The 18,695-nt window shown below is 44.3% G+C and overlaps 1 protein-coding gene across 1 annotated transcript; it reads left to right on the top strand.

Moving 5' to 3' along the window:
- Positions 1–1,730: 1,730 nt before the first annotated feature.
- PTK6 (protein tyrosine kinase 6) lies at positions 1,731–18,102 on the top strand. The gene is made up of 8 exons (XM_050918724.1): positions 1,731–2,295; positions 3,372–3,493; positions 4,964–5,127; positions 11,764–11,917; positions 14,296–14,457; positions 15,823–16,004; positions 16,986–17,139; positions 17,915–18,102. Exons 1-8 carry the CDS (start codon positions 2,072–2,074, stop codon positions 18,100–18,102), a joined length of 1,350 nt encoding a protein of 449 aa, XP_050774681.1. The 5' UTR covers positions 1,731–2,071.
- Positions 18,103–18,695: the final 593 nt, after the last annotated feature.

The following is an 18,695-nucleotide window of genomic DNA, read 5'->3' as shown; positions in this document are numbered from 1 at the left end:
TGGGCAGGGCCAGACAAAATACATCCTACAAGACTTACAGTACTGGCTGAAGAATCTCTGACCCATTAGTGATTATCTCTGAGAACTCATGAAGAGCGGGGGAGGTCCCAGAGGACTGAAAAAGGGCAAATATAGCCCCTATCTATAAAAAGGGGAATAAGGACCACCTGGGGAATTACAAATCAGTCCGTTTAACTTCAGTACCCAGAAAGATAATGGGAGCAAATCATCAAACACTTTGTAAGCACCTAGAAGATAATAAGGTGATCGTAACAGTCAACATGGATTTGTCAAGAACAAATCATATCAAACCAACCCAATATCCTTCTTTGGCAGGATAACAAGCCTTGTGAATAGGGGGAAGCAGTAGCTGTGATATACCTCAACTTTAGTAAGGCTTTGGATACTGTCTCACATGACCATCTCATAAGCAGACCAAGGAAATATAGCCTAGACAAACCTACTATAAGATGGTTGCACAACTGGCTGGAAAATCATACTCAATGAGTAGTTCTCAATGGTTCACAGTCCAGCTGGAAGGCCAAATCAATGGGGGTCCCTCAGGGATCTGTCTGGATAATAGGATAGAGAATACACTTATAAAGTTTGTGGAGAATACCACCCTGGGAGGAGTTGCAAGTGCTTTGCTTTGGAGGCCAGGATTAGAATTAAAAAATGACTTCCTTTTGCCTCAGTTTCCCCTAATGCTGGACTGTAAACCATTGATACCCCTTCTTTGAGTGTGATTTTCCAGCCAGTTGTGCACACACCTTATAGTAGGTTTGTCTAGGCTACATGTTGTGAGCTCTACAGGTGAAAAGCCCTGTATGGACCCCGTCCAGCACAGTCAACAGGAAGTATTCCATTGACTTCAATGAGAATTGGATCAGGTCCCATAAAAGGCACAGGGGAGTGGGATCCCATGAAAGTGGGACTGCACATACAGCTGAGTGACTTTTATGGAGCAGTTATTACATATGGCAGATAATGATGTAAGACAATATCCTCCTGGCCTCTGTTTTGGGGGAATGCGAGAGACATTGACCATAGCTCCTTGCCCCAAAATGGAGGACAGGATATTGCCTTTACACCCTTATATGTCACATGCAATAACTGCCTTTTTAACATGCCTGAAATGCTCAGGCTGACTCAAGAATCAACACTAACCCTCTAAAATTTCATTTCATTCCCTATTCCCCTCCCCTTCGCCCCTTTCCCCATTTTCTCTCTCTTCCCTTCCTCCCTTTTTAACCTCCTTGACCCTCGTCTTTCTCTATAAATTCGTCTCCCTCTCTTCTCTCCTAGCATCACTGTTTTTCCCCTTTCCCACCCCTTCCCCTCTCCCATGTAGCAGTCTACAGCTGGGTGAAATTCACCCAGGGGACGGCTACACTGCAATCGGGGTGTGCTTGCAATCTAACTAGCCTGGAGACCACTAGCAATGAAGCCATGACAACACAGCTAGCCATCCAAATGATACCCGGGTCCCAGTGGGCTTGCAGAGCCCGGGATGAAGTCCGTCCTGCCACAGCATCACTGCTATTAGTATGTGAGCTAGTTAAAGGTAGGTCTTGTATGTCTGCACATGCGTCAATCACACCTCCTGATTGCAGTGCAGATTTTAGGTACCCAAAGGTGAACCCTCTTCGTGTCACCCATGGCCTCTCCACCTCTGGCCTTTAGCTAGGCAGCCCTGCTTGCTTCATGGGGTTGGTGCCCTGCACCCATCTGAGACCTGGCAGCAATTCACTTGGCTTCCTCTGTCCTTTTGTTGCCAACAGAGGCGTGGCTTAAGGGCAGGGCTGCAATTTAGCTATAAAAAAGATGATGTACAGAGGGCGTTATTGCAAAGTCTGCTCCTGGCAGGTACCATCTGACCTGTCTCCAATGAGATACGTTGGCAGAGTTACACAGACACCTTTGGAAGGCAGCTGGAGACAAGCATTCCAGGGCTGCTCGGCACAGCTTTTTAAAGAGCTCATGGCTGGAAAACTATAAGAACCTCGTCGACGTTGGCTCTGCTGTGGGGAGACCTAACTCCTGCCATAATTCAGCTCCTCTACCCGGTAGCATGAATTCCAGGCTTGGAACCAGTCCTCTGTACACCAGCCTCTGGGACTTTGATGCTAGAACACGGACAGAAATCAGCTTCCGGGCAGGAGACCTCTTCCAGGTCATCAGGCAAGAAGGAGAATGGTGGTGGGCCAGGAAAGTCGACAGCTCGAACAGGATCCTAGCCGAAGGTTATGTTCCTTACAATTACTTAGCTGAGCAGGAGACAATGGAGGCAGAACCGTAAGTAAAACCTTGCCGGGATAAGGAATCTTAACCACTGTTTAATGCTGGAAGATAAGAGGGCTTTGCATTTGTTAGCCAAATGGCAGTCTAGCTACACCAAGCAGCTTGGTGTCAGTCTCTGAGCCTGAGCCGTAGATAGTGGCTTGGTTCTGTATAGGAAACTACAGCCCTTTTACAAAGATTTGGGTTACAATGAAATGCCGGGGCAGCATCCCACAAGGCAAGGCCAAAGAGAACCTGTGTCTGACGCCCATACACCCAGCACTGGATGGCAAGGACAGCCTCTGGAAAGGGAAGTAGGGAGGGCTAGGTATCTAGGGCCTGAGTCATCGACCTGCTCTGGCTGCCTTCTTTGTGCCATGCCAGTGTCCCAGACCAGGCATAACCTCAGGTCAACAAGCTTCATTTATGGCTGTTTTGCCTCACCAAGGTGGTGCAAAGCAGGTGAAGGGTCCTGGGAAGCCTGGTCCCCTACTCTTTGACTGTGAATCCCAGAGAGACATTGAAGGTGTGTATGAAAAGCGGGTGGGGACACCACTTCCCACCAGTGACTGGCTCATGCTCTTTGTTAACCAACTTCTGTAACTTAAATAACTTGTAAAGCGAACTCATCCATAGGGTTAATGGGGCCGATTAACCAGTGGCTAGTGCAGCCTGGACCCCTGTGATGAACTAGTGGGGTCCTGTGGAATATGATTAGCCAGCGGGTAAGCCAGCAGGAGGAAGCTCTCCACCAGCAGCCACTCTGGTGCTAAACCTCATGGCATGAATTTATGTCCAGGGAGCTGGGAGCTGGTGCGCCACAAAGACAATGCAGCAACCCCAAAAGAAGTCATAGATGCAGAAAGAGACTGGACCTTCCTTAGCTTGAGGGGTGTGTTGATGGAGTGGGGGAGCAGAGTCCTGTCCCCTGAAGCAGGTTCTTTGTGGTTGGGGGATGCAGAACAGCAACACACCGAGGTCTCTAGGTGGCCATGGAGTTGTTCCAATGGGTTCATGCAGAGATCCCCAGGTGTGCTGACACTCTAGGGAGACTCCATCTCAACACACATTTATTTTATCTCCTCCTCCAGCTGGTTTTTTGGGCAGATCTCGCGTTCCGAGTCATTACACAGGCTGCTGTCAGAAAAGAACAAGACGGGGGCCTTTCTAATCCGAATCAGTGAGAAAAAAGATACTGACTACGTGCTTTCAGGTAAGTCTAACTATTTCTCTCCCTCCTTCTGACCCACCTTCAGTAACAAAACACCAGCCCTTTTGCCTAGACCACTGAATATGGAATTTCCTTTTCTGGATATTTAGCAACTTCACAGGAGCCAGCCATACTAAAGAGACACTATCCATTTTTTTGAATTGGCTAAATTGGAAGAACCTTGCCCTTTCAGATAGAGTGCCCTTGCATTCAGTGGAATGTCTTGATTTCTTTTTTAAATTCCTTTGAAAGAAGTAATGAGTTTTTCTGCTCCACCTGTTGCTATTAATAAGGCATTTTCCTGTGAAATTGTTTAGCTTGTTACTCCAGGGAATTGGTGAAACTGACCACAAACAAAGCTCTGTCAGATGCTGAAGATACCCCAATACCTCTTTCACCCATTTCTTTCATAGATAGTGATCTGGGTAGGTACAAACATTTTGGAAAGAAATGTGCTTAGCAGGCTGGCATGTCTCTTTTAAGAAACCATATGTGATCACTCTCCATTCCATAATACAGAAATCACATACTACTTCCCCTCCTCCATCCCAGATCAAACACATTGAAAGTTGTTCCTTTGAGCCAACTGCTTGGACAGCTGCTAGAAATGAGGATTCTGAGCCTCTCTGTTACAGGAAGACAGCAGTGAAGTTTGCAGTCTGCAGTTCCAGTGGTTAATCTCCTGCGGCTACATGAAATCTCAGGACAGTACCTACCAGGAAACAGAGCAAAAATAACTTGGAAGGTTGCCAGTAATGAGTGATTTAAGTTAAGGTCAGGGCTTTAAATGTAAATGTATTTAAACCTTTTAAAAAAAACCCATAGTTCCAGCTGAATCCGGGGCTTGTGAGTTCCAGGAAGACTTCCTGGAGGGCATATGTCTAACAGAGGTGTGCACTGAGTCAATGTGCAGCAGGGAACAAGGATCAGAAACACAAGATAAGAGGACACTGGATTCTTCTCTGCAAGCATTGGCAGTGTTTGAAGGGAACTGACTAAAATTCCTGAATGCATTGCTAGTCCTCACTAAGACACGTTCGAGATGGTTACGTATTTGGTTTATTTTAGTGAGCAAGGTGCTTTATAGACACTTTTAAGTTAGACATATTCTCTGTCTCCAGGGATTCCAATCACCATTACACCAAGGGCTTTATTTCCCAAGGTGCTGAGCACCCACAACTCTGCAGTCAGTGAGAGTGACAGATTGTTCAGCACCTCTGACAACCAGGCCTTAAGTTAAAGTAAATTGGTGATTTTAGTGAGGGATCACCCCATTCGATTCTGAAACCCAGGCGCCGGCAGCAGGCAGACCCTGTACAGATCCAAACCTTTCCCCCCACCCATGACAGGTGTGTGAGGAATGACTTCTTGCCTCCTGGCATGGTGTCAGTTACTGGAACGGGAAGGTAGCAACATATTTAATGACTGTTTTGCATTGTGTGCTCCTCCCGCCTCTCCTCCTTAATTTCCCAGTTCGGGATGACTCAATTGTGAGGCACTACAAGATCTGGCGGAACTCCCAGGGGAACCTCTACATGAACGCTGCGCTCTCCTTCCCGGATCTGCTCAGCCTAGTGGAGCATTACAAAGCGAAGAATCTTTCCCATGGCCTGAGACTGACAATCCCCTGCTGGAAGGTAAATCTGAGCCAGCCAAGAACTGCCAGGATGATGCTTGTGGTAGGAGTGTTAGTTGGTGCGTGAGTCAGGATATGGCAGGGCAAGCTTGACGTCTTCTTGCATGCAGGCCTGGAGGTCAGATGGGCTCAGTACAGGGGTGACGGGGTGAAATTTTATGGCCTGTGTTATACAGGAGGTCAGATGGGCTCGATCACAGGGTAAAATTCTCTGGTTTGTGTTCTACCGGAGATCTTAAAATCTATTCATTAGACCAAGGGACTTGAAATCAGAAGACATAGATGCTATTCCTGACTCTGTCACCGACTCTCTGACTTTGGGCATGTCCTGAAACCTACCTGTGCCTCAGTTTCTCAATTTGTAACATGAGAAGAATAATACCCACTTTTGTAAAATCATTAGGAGGTAGATGCCATATAAGCACCGACAGCCAGATTTCAAAGGTATTTTAGAGCCTGGAGGTGCAGATAAGCACATAGTAGCGTTTTCAAGAGCTGTTAAACAGGTTAAGCCCCTAACTCCCATTCAAATCAATAGACGTTAGATGCCTAATCTGTTTAGGCATTTTTGTAAAATCCCTCTAGGCACTTACCTGCATCTTCAGGTGAATAAATATCTTTGCAAATCTGGCCCTACGTATTCCTATTGTTAGGTGATACATGAGTTGTCACACTTATATCATGAGAGAGATACCATGGTCTAGATAATACTTAGTCCTGCCATGTGTGCAGGGGACTGGACTAGATGACCTCTCGAGGTCCTTCCAGTGGTATGATTCTATGACTTCAGGAACTCAGCCAGAGCTCAGGGATCTGTGACTGGAGTGTGTGGGTGAGGTTCTGTGGCCTGCAATGTGCAAGAGGTCAGACTAGATGATCACAATGGTCCCGTCTGGCCTTAAAGTCTATGAGTCTATAAGATCCACAAGAATGATTAAAGAATTGGATAACATGGCTTATAGTGATAGACTCTAGGAAATCAATCTGTTTAGCTTAACAAAGAGATGGCTAAGGGGTGGCTTGATCAAAGTCTGTACGTACCTGCATGGGGAACAAAACTTTGATAATGGGCTCTTCAATCTAGCAGACAAAGGTATAACAAGAGCTAATGGCTGGACGATGAAGTTTAGACAGATTCAGACTGTAAATAAAGCACCATATTTTTTTAACAGTAGAACACCTTACCAAGATCTGTGGTGGAGTCCCCATGACTGGCAATTTTAAAATCCAGATTGGATGTTTTTTCTAAAAAATATGCTCTCGTTCAAACAGAAATTAATTCAGGGAAGACCCAGGGCCAGTGCTTCCATTTAGGCAACCTAGGCGGTCGCCTAGGGTGCCAGGATTTGGGGGAGCGGCAATTCGGCAGTGGGGGGTCCTTCCGCGCTCCAGGTCTCAGGCGGCAATTCTGCAGCGGGTCCTTCACTCGTTCCGGGACCCACCACCGAAGTGCTCTGAAGACCGCGAGTGCAGAAGGACCCCCACCTAGGGCGCCAAAAACCCTGGCGCTGCTCCTGGGAAGACTCATGGCCTGTGTTATCCAGGAGATCACGCTTGTTAGTCACAATGGTCCTTTCTGGCCTTATAAATCTGCAAATGAGTAACTAAATCAGCCCCTGACCCAGAAATGCACACTTAGTGCCAACTAAACACTGCCATCCAGTGACTACACATATGTTATATACTCCTGGGGGAATTCTGCCCCACTGCACGCATACAGAATTCATATCCTCTGCAGATTTCTTTGCTCCCCACAGAAAAATGGGGAAGCAAAGAAATCTGCGGGGGACACGTGCCCCTTCCCAGGCAGCCTGGACATCTCTCTTTGAGACCCTGGAGCAACCGGTGGAGATGTAATTCACTGCACGGGGAGCAGGGCTGGGCGTGCGTGGGGAGACATCAATCACTGCCAGGCAGACAGGGCTGGGCGTGCATGTGACTGAATGAGCGAGAGAGGCTATTGCCACACACCTGGCATGGAGGGCTAGAGCTTCAGGTTGTTTGGAGGTAGGCTCAAGGCAAGCTCTATCCCCTCAAGAAGGCTAATGGCATTTTGGGCTGTATAAGTAGGGGCATTGCCAGCAGATCAAGGAATGTGATCATTCCCCTCTATTTGACATTGGGTGAGGCCTCATCTGGAGTACTGTGTCCAGTTTTGGGCCCCACACTACAAGAAGGATGTGGAAAAACTGGAAACAGTCCAGCAGAGGGCAACCAAAATGATTAGGGGGCTGGAGCACATGACTTATGAGGAGAGCCTGAGGGAACTGGGATTGTTTAGTCTGCAGAGGAGAAGAATGAGGGGGGATTTGATAACTGGTTTCAACTACCTGAAAGGGGGTTCCAAAGAGGATGGAGCTTGGCTGTTCTCAGTGGTAGCAGATGACAGAACAAGGAGCAATGGTCTCAAGTTGCAGTGGGGGAGGTTTAGGTTGGATATTAGGAAAAACTTTTTCACTAGAAGGGTGGTGAAGCACTGGAATGGGTTCCCTAGGGAGGTGGCGGAATCTCCTTCCTTAGAGATTTTTAAAGTCAAGCTTGACAAAGCCCTGGCTGGGATGATTTAGTTGGAGATTGGTCCTGCTTTGAGCAGGGGTTGGACTAGATGACCTCCTGAGGTCCTTTCCAACCCTGATATTCTATTCTATGATTCTATTCTATTCCCATTCTTAATCAATTCCCTCAGCAGCATAAAACAGGTGTAAACGTTTTAAGGCTCCTTTACATTGCCAAGGTGGTGTAAAGGTGCCTTATTGTAAACGAGAGGAAGGGAATCCTCAGCTAGGAAGAGCTATGTGGTTTCTTGCTTTTTTCCTCTGCCCAAGTGGCACAATGGAGTTAGATTGCAGCTCAGGATCTATGTTACTTACCCATTTAAAAAAAAAAGACACTGACGGCAAATAAAACATTTGTCAAGCAGTCAAGAAAATGTCAGGACAGTCGGAACCAAGCACTGCATGGAGTAGCCAGCCAGGTCGAGATGAAGTTACCAAAGGGATATTCATTTTTGTGCATGACATGAATGGCTTTCACATCCTGCACTGAAAACGGCCACGCCAACTTCTCATGCTTGAGAATTCCCTGCAAAACTGCACCTAGAGGGGGACAAATTATTTTGCGCATCCTGCAATGTTGTTCTCAGTCATGACCGATGTTCTGTAATTTGTTGATCATTTTGCCTTAAAAAAAACCCCAAACTGAAGGACGATATGGCTCAAGAAGAAGGCAGAAACACGTACGCTGAAAAACAAAGCACAGGCGGAGAAAGAACATGTGCAGGTGAGTGGAAATATCAGAAAATCTTAAAATATAGAAAAATAAGATAAGTAGCTTAGAAGAGATATAGCGATGGGGTCTCTTCACTTGCTCAGAGATCTTGAATAGACAGCTCTGTTTTTAAACTTTTTTTAAGTGATAACTATGGTCAGTTTTCTGTTGATGATAATACACTCTACACTGCCACTTTTGCACTTTCACGTGATGTTCTACAGTCGACTGTAATTTAATAATGCACTTTTGTTATCTCCTTGAATAGAGACATAAGCCAAATAACTAAATATTACAATATATATGGAATCATGTGATCATATACTATACTATAAATCTAAATTAAAATCTAGACATTTGGAACTAAATATAATGTGAATAAATGTATTAATCTAAGATTAAAGATGTTACATGAATAATAAACATTGGTGCTTACTCAAGACTTACCTAACTTCTCTACTTTCAGATTTGTACAGCATGAGCGAAGACACTAGCGGGTGCCAACATCCCTATGTCGAAGACTGACCACCCACTTATGCGAGATTTTCTTGACAGCAGGGTCTGGAATGGTGGTGCTATTCCTGATAGGACATAACTGACTGAGACACTCACCCAAAGTGTACCTCAAAGAAAAGGAAAACTTAAAACTGAAGCTTAAAGATAAGAAAATCGCTGTTATCTTTGACTGTACTGTTTGCACCATTAGAACCTGCTTGCCAGGGGCATGTTAACTCTTTTTTGGTGGATAAAGTGTTTTTAGATGCTGTTAATCAGTCAGCTGTTTCACAGGCTGTAGTCAAAGCAGGAAATGAGTACCAGCTTGATTATGAAAATGTTTTCATAATTGATACTGACAATGTTAGTTGCATGAAAAAGGCATTTAATTCTGTTTTCTCTACGCTGTTTCCAAATTCTGTACCTATCACCTGTTTAGCACATATTGTTAATTTAATTGGTGAATCATTTCGAAAGCCTTTTCAGCTGGTTGATACACATGTAAAGTGCTTCAAAAACATGTTCTATAACTCTAGTAGTAGGAAAGTGAGGTATGACCGTTTCATTAACCAGAAACTACAAGAGGAGTCTCCAGATGCAAAAGCATCCATGCCTTCCAGCCAGGTAGAACACATGGGAACATCTGGGTCCATGATATTCAGTATCACTCTAAGAACTTTCAGTTCTACAAAGAGTTCTTCAGTGACGAGAGCAACAGCAACTCCTCAGTTTCTGTGCCAACTATTCAGATAATGCTGAATGATCCAAAGTACAAATCGCTTTTGTACAGATCGTTTTTCTAGCACAGAAAGGTGAACAAATTCTCAGTTTAAATCTGGCATTTGAGAGCAGGAAGCATTGCACTGTTAAAGCATTTGACCTTCTGGAAGAATGGCAGATATATTGCAGTTCACGTCTAGAGCTCCCTTCAGAAAGCACCTCAGAGTTTTTCAAATTTAGGGGAAACTTATCTCCTGTTGAAAGACTTGCCTTTCTAGCTCTCTTTAAAGAGGCATTCCATGAAGCTTGACAAATATTTGTCCTTTGGACAACCAGGTCTGAATTTTCTGAAGGCTTGTAGGTTATTTGATCCTCATTGTGTTTATATCTTGCCAGTACACTATGTGAGAATTTTCAAGCAATACCTGGTTTTTCTGAGGTAACTGAACAGGAGCTAAAACTGTACAGGGAAAAGATTGTGCTTGAAGCTATTCAAAGTAAACCTATTTTTGTAAACCTCCAAGTGTTTTGGCTTTCGGTGAAAGAGAAGATTCCAAATATCGCCAAATTGGCCTTGAACTGTATAAATGCTGTCTCAAACCCTGCAGATGGAAAGAGAAGTTTTTCACTGTACAATTAGCAAAAATGAATGACTTTCATGTGTGAAAGTCGGAGCAATTTAAAGTGACATTCTACTTTATTTTTATTTTGCTGTTTGGTGTTCTGTAATGTAATTTCAATGAAAATCCAGATTATAACTGGAATGCAGGGTATTGGTTACCAAGTATTTGCAGTGTAACTTTCATGTGTTTAGGAAATGCTGGATTGTTGTTGTGATTTTTTTTCTGTACTGCAGTTTAAATAAATTACTAAAATAATTGAAACTGGCATGATTATACTGGGTTATTTTGACAAAATATGGAGAATTTTGCAGAATTTTTAATTTTTTGGTGCAGAATTCCCCAGGAGTATTATAGAAGTTCTTTCAATGTTGTACATACATCCTATTAGTCACTGTCCATTCTGTAAGATCAGCAACTATAGAAATCAAATTTGCTTAGCAAAAATCAATCCCTGGTGTAAATATTGAAGTCAGGGGAGTTACCCTCAGGATGATGGCAAATTAATGCATAAGCATGTCAAGAAATGGCAAGGGAGACTGAAGGAGCAAGGTATAGGATAGCATCTCAGATTGGCAGGTGGTTTGGGTGTATATTAGAACTTTGTGTGGGTGGAAGATTGAGTGTTATCTGGGGAGTCTGCATCTATGTCATTGGACTAAGGAAGCATGTAGCGTCTCTTATGCTCACTCAGTGACATGGAAATAGCAGCTGATACATAGATCATTCCTTAACCTCTTCACTGCTGCCTGTGCACACATGCCTCACTGCAGCAGAAGGAGGATGCAATGAAGAAGTTTTGTCTCGCAAATAGGACACTTGTAGAGAAGTCAGCCAAGAAACCAGCCTTTGCTTCATGGATATTCATGTTAGAAACCTGAGATTTGGCAACAAAAAATCATAGATTTCACCCTAGGGGAAAAATAATTTCCAGTTGTGACTATTTCACCCAAGCGCAATTAGGAACTTGGCCTGGGGTGCAGCTTTGCTCTCTAGATAGTGAAGTCTCATTTGTTTTTGATAGAAAAAACACTTTTCCTTGGTGAAGTGGCATGGGGTTTATGCTTGTGGATGCTGCCTTTCAGGCTGCAAAAGAGAAAGTAAAGAAAGAAAAGGTGGCATTTTTGCAAGTGGAAAAACATGTGTTGCCCTGCCCCAAATGGTCTAATTATCTAGTTGCTTACATAATTCCCCTCAATGAGGTCTGCAAACATCTCCATGGTATCTGAGTACTTCCATGGTAATGACACATTGGAGGAGCATATATCCTGGAACATCTTGTTGTCACCGACTGGCGTAGAGCGAATATAACACCCTTTCTCTGGATTTATAATCACAGCGATCACCCTGCTCGATTGGTCCATCAGCCCTCGCAGAGAGCACTGATCATAACACATCATTCATGTTGTTCTAGCCAGACCTTCAGGCACCTGCTGGCCTGGCTGTCAGTGGTGAACGTATATCTCCGTTATTTCCCCTGATGGACTTTCTCAGGCTGAAACATTATAAAGTTGTTTTGTTGTTGTTTAATCTAGCAAGAACAAGAGCCTCTGCCTCACTGGGATGACTGGGAAAGACCCAGAGAAGAATTCAGTTTCATCAAGAGGCTGGGAGCTGGATACTTTGGAGAAGTTTATGAAGGATACTGGAAAAACAAGGTCAAAGTTGCAATTAAAACAATCCCCAAAGGTGAGAGCTTTTATTCTGGGGGGATGCTTGTGCTCTTTATCTAGAGAGTGTAGTGGTGGCTTGTCTTCTCTTTGCAGCTTCAGCTTCCCCCACTGTCTGGCTACTCTCAAGCACTCGCCAAACCACAACTGTACCCTTTTCAGGATAACGAGAGTCCATTGACAACAAACAGCTGTTCCAACCCAAGTCTAAGCCTTCACCCCTGAGTCCAGTGCTTCTCACACAGCCCGCTCCCAAACAAAGAACATACCCCATCGTTCCGGAGTCCTGCCTGCTTCTTGGATCTTCCCTGGATCTTTCTCAGAGTGCTTCCCACAGCCCCTTCTAGCCTCCTTCCCTGATTTCCTCTCAGCAAAGACCCCATCACTGCGGCAGCAGGCCTCTCCTACCTGTCAACAGAAGATTATTATAGGCAGGAGATGGAAATGGAGAGCATTTATATTCCTGCTCCATTTCCCAGCATTCTTTTCTCTGGTTTATAATTGCAAGAGTGCCACTGGGAACTACAACTCCCAGGATGCCTTGCTGCATGGGTAGGGTAGTGTCACTGTAGAGCTGCCTTCAACTCTGTGGTAGAGGGTCCTCAGTCGTTATTTTTTTAAAGGGTCATGAAGAAATGCAAAGTATTTGTAACCACAGTGGTTATGGTGCAAACTCACCCCCTACCCTGAGGCTTGCCTTATATAATAACAAAGCCCTGAGGCAGGCCTGTATCTACAACATGGAGTGTAGCCCCAACTCTGAGCAGGCTGTTTCTAGGGTTTCTCTCTGAAAGGCTTTCCTCCTGCTTTCTCTGACTCCAGAAAGGCTACCCTAGGTTAAAAGCCAGCCAGTTCTATGGATTTAAGTGTGTTAGCCTACATCTTCTTAATGAGTATTGAGAGAGCTTTTCGCTTGTGTGAAGCTAATTGAGCCAACATGGTTGAAAAACACTTCCTTTGTGACCATCAGGGCATGGCTTAGTAGTCCTGAGATGGAGATAATAAGTCCCACTTGGTCCAGCTGCCAAAATGAGTCACTAAAGTCCCGTGACTCCATGCAAGGTCCTAAAGCTGATACCCAGTGTGGCAAAATGGCCAATGCTGGTATGGTGGGTCCCACACTTTTCTTGGTGGGGAGCGCTAGGACACCGTCCCTTACCCCTGTTCTTGGGGTGCTGAGGTCCGCGCTAATGGCCCGAGAAGGTGGTAGAGGAGAGAAGCAGGGAAGGGGTCTGGGTTTGCTCCTCACTCTGAGCCCTAGCTACTCTCAACCCCTGTGGGTTTCTTACCCTCTTCCCCCTTGGGTAGGGTTACCCTCGGTCCTTGACACTGAGGGAGGGAGTCTCCCTGCCCTACTGGGGCAAGGTATCCCTTCCTCCCATTCTCTGGTCTTTTAATTCTCAGCAACACACCTCCAAACTCAAGTCCTCTCTCCTTCCTCACACCATCCTGCCTGCCTGAAGCAGGGTTTTTTATTAGGTTCCTGACAGGGCCCTAATTGAATACAGGTGCTCTAATTAACCTGTAGTAACCTTCCCTACTATACAAGGAGCCATGTCTTAATTAGCCTAGGGCTTACGCCCATCCACTTCCCAGCACCCAATAAGATCACTCTCTCACTTCTCCCTGGCTCTGCTGTGTCTCACCAGTCACAATATTGGTATGCTGAGAAGTAGGGGTGACTGAATGGGTCACAAACCTCTTTGAGATGGGGTGCGAATGCACCCTTCAAATAACACAACTCTCAGGATAAGTTAAGCACAAGTGCCTCCCCTAAGACAACAGGGGTTGTGAACCCCCCTAGGAGTTTTAAGCTGGGTGGGCAGAGCAGAGGGGCTTTTCACTGAGATGAGCCCAAGGTGACCCTGGAAAAGCTAGAGAGAGTGCTTTTGAGCCTGGTGTTGGCTAAAAAGGCTTGGGGCTGTAAGCTAAGACACCGCTCCTTTGGTTCTTGACTCCTCCTGCATTCGGAGATGCAGGACTTTGGACTATTTCCTTGTAAATAAACAAGATTGCATCAAAGAAAACGCCAGACTCCATCAATTTCTGCTTCCAACTGGAACATCTTCACGGCCCTGAAATTTGACTAGCTGCCTCGGTCGAAAAGGGGCAACAGTATTAATATTGTCACCTCAAGAGTAACACCAGAGACTAGCTCTGTGAAATGCCCTACTTTAGGATTCCACATCTCTTATCTACAAAAGGGGTGTTAGTGGGACAATTTTCTTTGTCCAAGTATTCTTATTGCTTTAGGACGGACATGAATGCCCTTGTCTCCATATCTCTTAGGTTTCTGCCAGTAGCCTCTTGGACTTGGAAGAGGTAATTCAATGTAAAGATCTCTATTAAAGCACCTCATTCCTTCCCATTCTCTTTTCTTGCACGGGTCCTTTGCAGCTGACCTGACATACCAGGCCACTTTCAAGAATGAAATCGAGGTGATGAAGAATCTGAGGCACAAGCACATCCTCTCCCTCTATGCCATCTCTTCTGTTGGAGATCCTGTCTACATCATCACCGAGCTCATGCTCAAAGGAAACCTGCTAGATTTTCTCCGAGGTAAGGCAGAGTAGTGGTGCTCCCTGGTGACTTCAAGCCATGGTGAGTGGAGAAAGGTTTGATCTTGAAGCCACCCTCTTCCCTTCTTCCCTAATTTACAGCGATGATACAAACTTAGGTTAAAAAGAGGGAATAAAAACTAGAGGATGATCTCCAGGAAGGAGCTGTCTCTGGAACAAGTATGACTGATCTAGTGGTAGGTGAAGCAATGACAAGTGTGGTAGTTCAGGCAGTAGCTGTCTCGTGTAGGGCACCCAACAGCTGAGGCCTCCAAAATAATTGGTGGACATTTTTTAAAATGGTGGTCTAGTCTCTTGGAACCACAGATACTTCAAGGTTCTGGGATTAAGCAGGTGGAAAGTGACCCAGGGTTCACTTTTTGAAACCACCTCAGTGTCTTAAGAAGCTAAGTCTCTCATTGGACTCCTAAGGTCCAGTTTTTCAAAGGTATTTTAGGTCCCTACACCCATGGGAGTTAAGCACCTAAATACCTTTGAGGCTCGGGGCCTAAGTCACTTTTTAAAAAGAAATTTAGGGTCCTAAGTGACTTAGTCGCTTTTGAAAATTTTAGCCCAAGACAATTTTGGCGGGAAGATACTAAACCCATGTCAGTGATTACCTGATACTTTTCAATGGCGGAGATAATTTAATTGTGGGGAAAAGTGAGAGGCACAATTTCATCCCTGCTGTTCATCCATCATTGGTTTTAACAACAGCAGGGATGGAATTGATTCACTAAATTCAGTGATGTCAGCTTTTGTCATCCAAAGAAGTGCAATACAGAGATTGATTGTGTTGGTGTAAGGGGCGTTTCTAGAGATGTTTTGATTTTTTCCCCCCAATCTTTGGATACATTTATATTGTGGGGAGAAAAAATGGTTAAAATTTATGCTGGTAGAAAAAAAAGGTAAAAATTTGCTGACTTTTTTCAATATTTTTACTATTGTTTTTATCAAAGCTGGAAATTTTGTCTAAATTTCAAAATTTGAAAAATGTCAAGTTTAAAATCTCTGAAAATTGGATATCTTTATGCCTTTGGAATTCTTCTATCTTTTTTTCTCACATGCTTCAACTTGTCAAATACAAAACCAAGCCTATTTTATCAGATGATGGAAGAGATATGAGATATATACTGCTCTACCTCTGGAACTCTCTGAAACTTTTTGACTGAAATTAAATTTAACATATGAGTATGCTCTTATCCCTATGTGACATCTACACAGGCTTCCATGACCAGCTAAGATCTTGCTTTGCCTTTTCACCACAGTGTGCCTTCCACCACCCAGAGCTATTTTCCTGTCTTTGATCCATATGGCCATTGGAGCTAGATAATGATAGAAGGATCTTTTTTTCACTTTTTGTCAGAGTCAGAAAGGGAGCATCTGGAAATGACCGATTTGGTTGACATGGCATCCCAGGTGGCTGATGGGATGTGCTACTTAGAGTCTCAGAATTTTGTTCACCGAGATTTAGCTGCTAGAAATATTCTTGTTGGAGAAAACAACATCTGCAAAGTGGGTGACTTTGGCCTGGCCAGGCTTATCAAGGTATTGTCAATCAATTCAGGGCTGACAACGGTTGGTTTGGAAGGGGGAAGTAATGAAATGTGATTACTAGACCCTGATGAATCCCTCAGTGAGCTTAAGATAACATAACTGAGGCCCACTGATGGTTAATAACCATGAGCCATAATCTGCTCACAGTTATCCCCATGCAACCAGTGAATTTACTCCATGGGGTGCTCTGAATACATTCCCCTCTGAGTAATGTTAAAATGTGGCTAACTTTGGACACACAAATTAATGGAGCAACAGGCGTATTTGCAAAGGAATTGTCTCAGAGCCTGATTCTGCAACCCATTCTCATGCAGGATAGTGTTTACCTATGTGAGTAATTCCATTCAACTCAGAGGGTGACAAGAGGTGAAGTAGTATTGTAGAATTAGGTGGGTTGGAATGGATCCAATGATCAGGAGCTGGGAGAAGCTTTCCACAGCAGGTGCTTCTCAACCCCAAAACAACATCAATGCCGAATACACTAATAATCTCTTACGGCCAAGTGCCTCCCAGTTTTCTGTGGTTGCAGAAGGCCTGGTTGCTGCGGAACCAGTGGGGTTGCACTGGCCAAGAGTTGGGGGCAGGATATGGAGACAATACGGGATGTGAAGCCATCCTGTCGAGGCTCCCTGCCCAGTAGCACGTAGGGAGAAGGCCAAGGATGGGATCTCTGTGGAGATTGTGGGACAGTCATGGAATATTATGCTGGGCTGATGTGGACTGCACGGAGGAGCTCCTCAGCTAATGTGGGAGGGTGATTCCTCTCTTTCTGCTTTGCCCAGTTTTTCAGACTGGTCTCATGCCTGATCCTTGGAGAGCAGTTAGCCAGTCTCACCTACTGTAAAATCCCAGTTTTGTTTCCTTCAGTCCAAATCGAATGGCACCGATTTTTGACCTCTGGAGGGAGCAGAGTCCTGCTTCCAGGAGCTGTATCTACCTCTCCTTTTAATCACAAATCCTTTGTGTTTGTAGGATGATGTGTACTTGTCTTACTCCAGGAATATCCCCTATAAATGGACAGCCCCTGAGGCCATTTCGCATGGACGCTATTCCACCAAGTCCGACGTTTGGTCTTTTGGGATCCTTCTGTATGAAATTATCACCTATGGACAGATTCCATATCCAGGTATTGTGCCTGAATAGCAAGGAGTTGCACACAGCAGAAGTTTCATTTCACGAGATATCGTGGAAAGCACCTGCTTTGTGTTTGGTCTGGAGCCCAAGGTAGAGTTATTGGCAAGAAGCCATGATGACTAGAGCTGTGCAAATAATGGATTTTTAGCTATTCCGAAAAAGGAAAGAAAATTGCTTTGATTTTGAGCATTTTGGAAAAGTTTTTAATTTTTTTTAAATAAGATAATCAAAGGAAATTTTGAAACAAAATGTCTCTTCAAATGGGAAGATCCATACATTTTATTTGTGATTTTCTAAATGAAACATTTTGGTTCTTTTGGCATTTTTTAAAAGTTGTTTTTGAACAGAAACTATTTGATGAAACTGACCTGAATGCACGTTTCGATGTTACCAAATCTACATTCTTCACTGAAAATAAATGTCAAAAATTTTCACCCCACTCTTGTGCTGACAAGATACACACGTTACAGGTATCAAAGCTTGGGAAAACACTCTCCTGATTGCACCCACAGTATAAAGCAAGGTTAAACTCTCCTTTCTGCCCGCAGTTACACCAGCATATTTCCTGCTGACTTTCACAAGTGTAACTCAGGGCGGAAGTGAGCATGGCAATTTATATCCCAGCCACTTTCCCAAGTGCCTACAAATATGCTTCAAGAAGGAATAATGGCACTTACCCCCAAAGATACTGGATTCCCATTGTTATTCTGGCTGCACTTGGGTTATGTGGTGATGCTTCTAACACACTTTTTCTTCCTTATTTGTAGGTATGAGTAACAGTGAGGTTTGCCAAAAAGTCCAAACAGGTTTCCAGATGTCCTGCCCACCAAAGTGCCCACCCATGCTCTATGAAATCATGCGCAAGTGCTGGCACCTCAGTCCAGATCAGAGGCCTGACTTCCAGCACCTCAAAGGGAAACTCCACAGTTTCACACACTACGAGAACCCAGGGTGATAGCTGCACCAGCAGCCCTTGTCTTACTGTTTCCTTTCACCTCTTTTTAAGTCTGGCATTTTTGTTATAAAGACCTCTGGGATATGAAACCAATAGCTTTCTGGCTTGGATATCTGCGGACTTTTCCTAGATCATTTTCTGCAGAATAAGGATTCTGATATACTAAGGATACATGCTTAGAGAACAGCTGTTTCCAGAGAAGATGAATCTATTTCAGGAGCAAGGACTCATGTTAGTTGTCATCAATCATTTCACACACACAAATCTGAAGCAACACAAGAAAAACCATTTGGGGTCGATTCTCTCCTGATAAGACAATATATTCCTTCTGTCTGCCTTGCAAATTCATTTCGAGATTTCCTGCTCACCAGACCATTGTATAATTACACCTACTCCATAGACGTGATGGGGTTCTGTAAGACTTAATTTTTGCCATAATGTTAAAATGTGTAAATGATTAGCAAAATATATGACAATAATCTACATATCCCAGGAAGCCTTTATTGGACTCCACTGTGAGGAATAACAGAATGATCAGCTGTGCAAGACTCCAGGGTCTTGGAAAGGGAGCAATGGAAATCTATTGGGAAAGG

This window comes from Gopherus flavomarginatus, chromosome 11 (assembly GCF_025201925.1).
Source record: "Gopherus flavomarginatus isolate rGopFla2 chromosome 11, rGopFla2.mat.asm, whole genome shotgun sequence".
In the NCBI taxonomy this organism is placed as follows: domain Eukaryota; kingdom Metazoa; phylum Chordata; order Testudines; family Testudinidae; genus Gopherus; species Gopherus flavomarginatus.
Note: the sequence above shows the minus strand (reverse complement) of the source record. Positions and strands in the feature narration are given on the sequence as shown.

Coding starts and splice junctions, on each gene's coding strand:
- PTK6 (XM_050918724.1), top strand. CDS start 2,072: ATGAATTCCAGGCTTGGAACCAGTCCTCTGTACACCAGCCTCTGGGAC. Junction 14,458..15,822: donor CCTGCTAGATTTTCTCCGAG/GTAAGGCAGAGT, acceptor ACTTTTTGTCAG/AGTCAGAAAGGGAGCATCTG. Junction 17,140..17,914: donor TGGACAGATTCCATATCCAG/GTATTGTGCCTG, acceptor CCTTATTTGTAG/GTATGAGTAACAGTGAGGTT.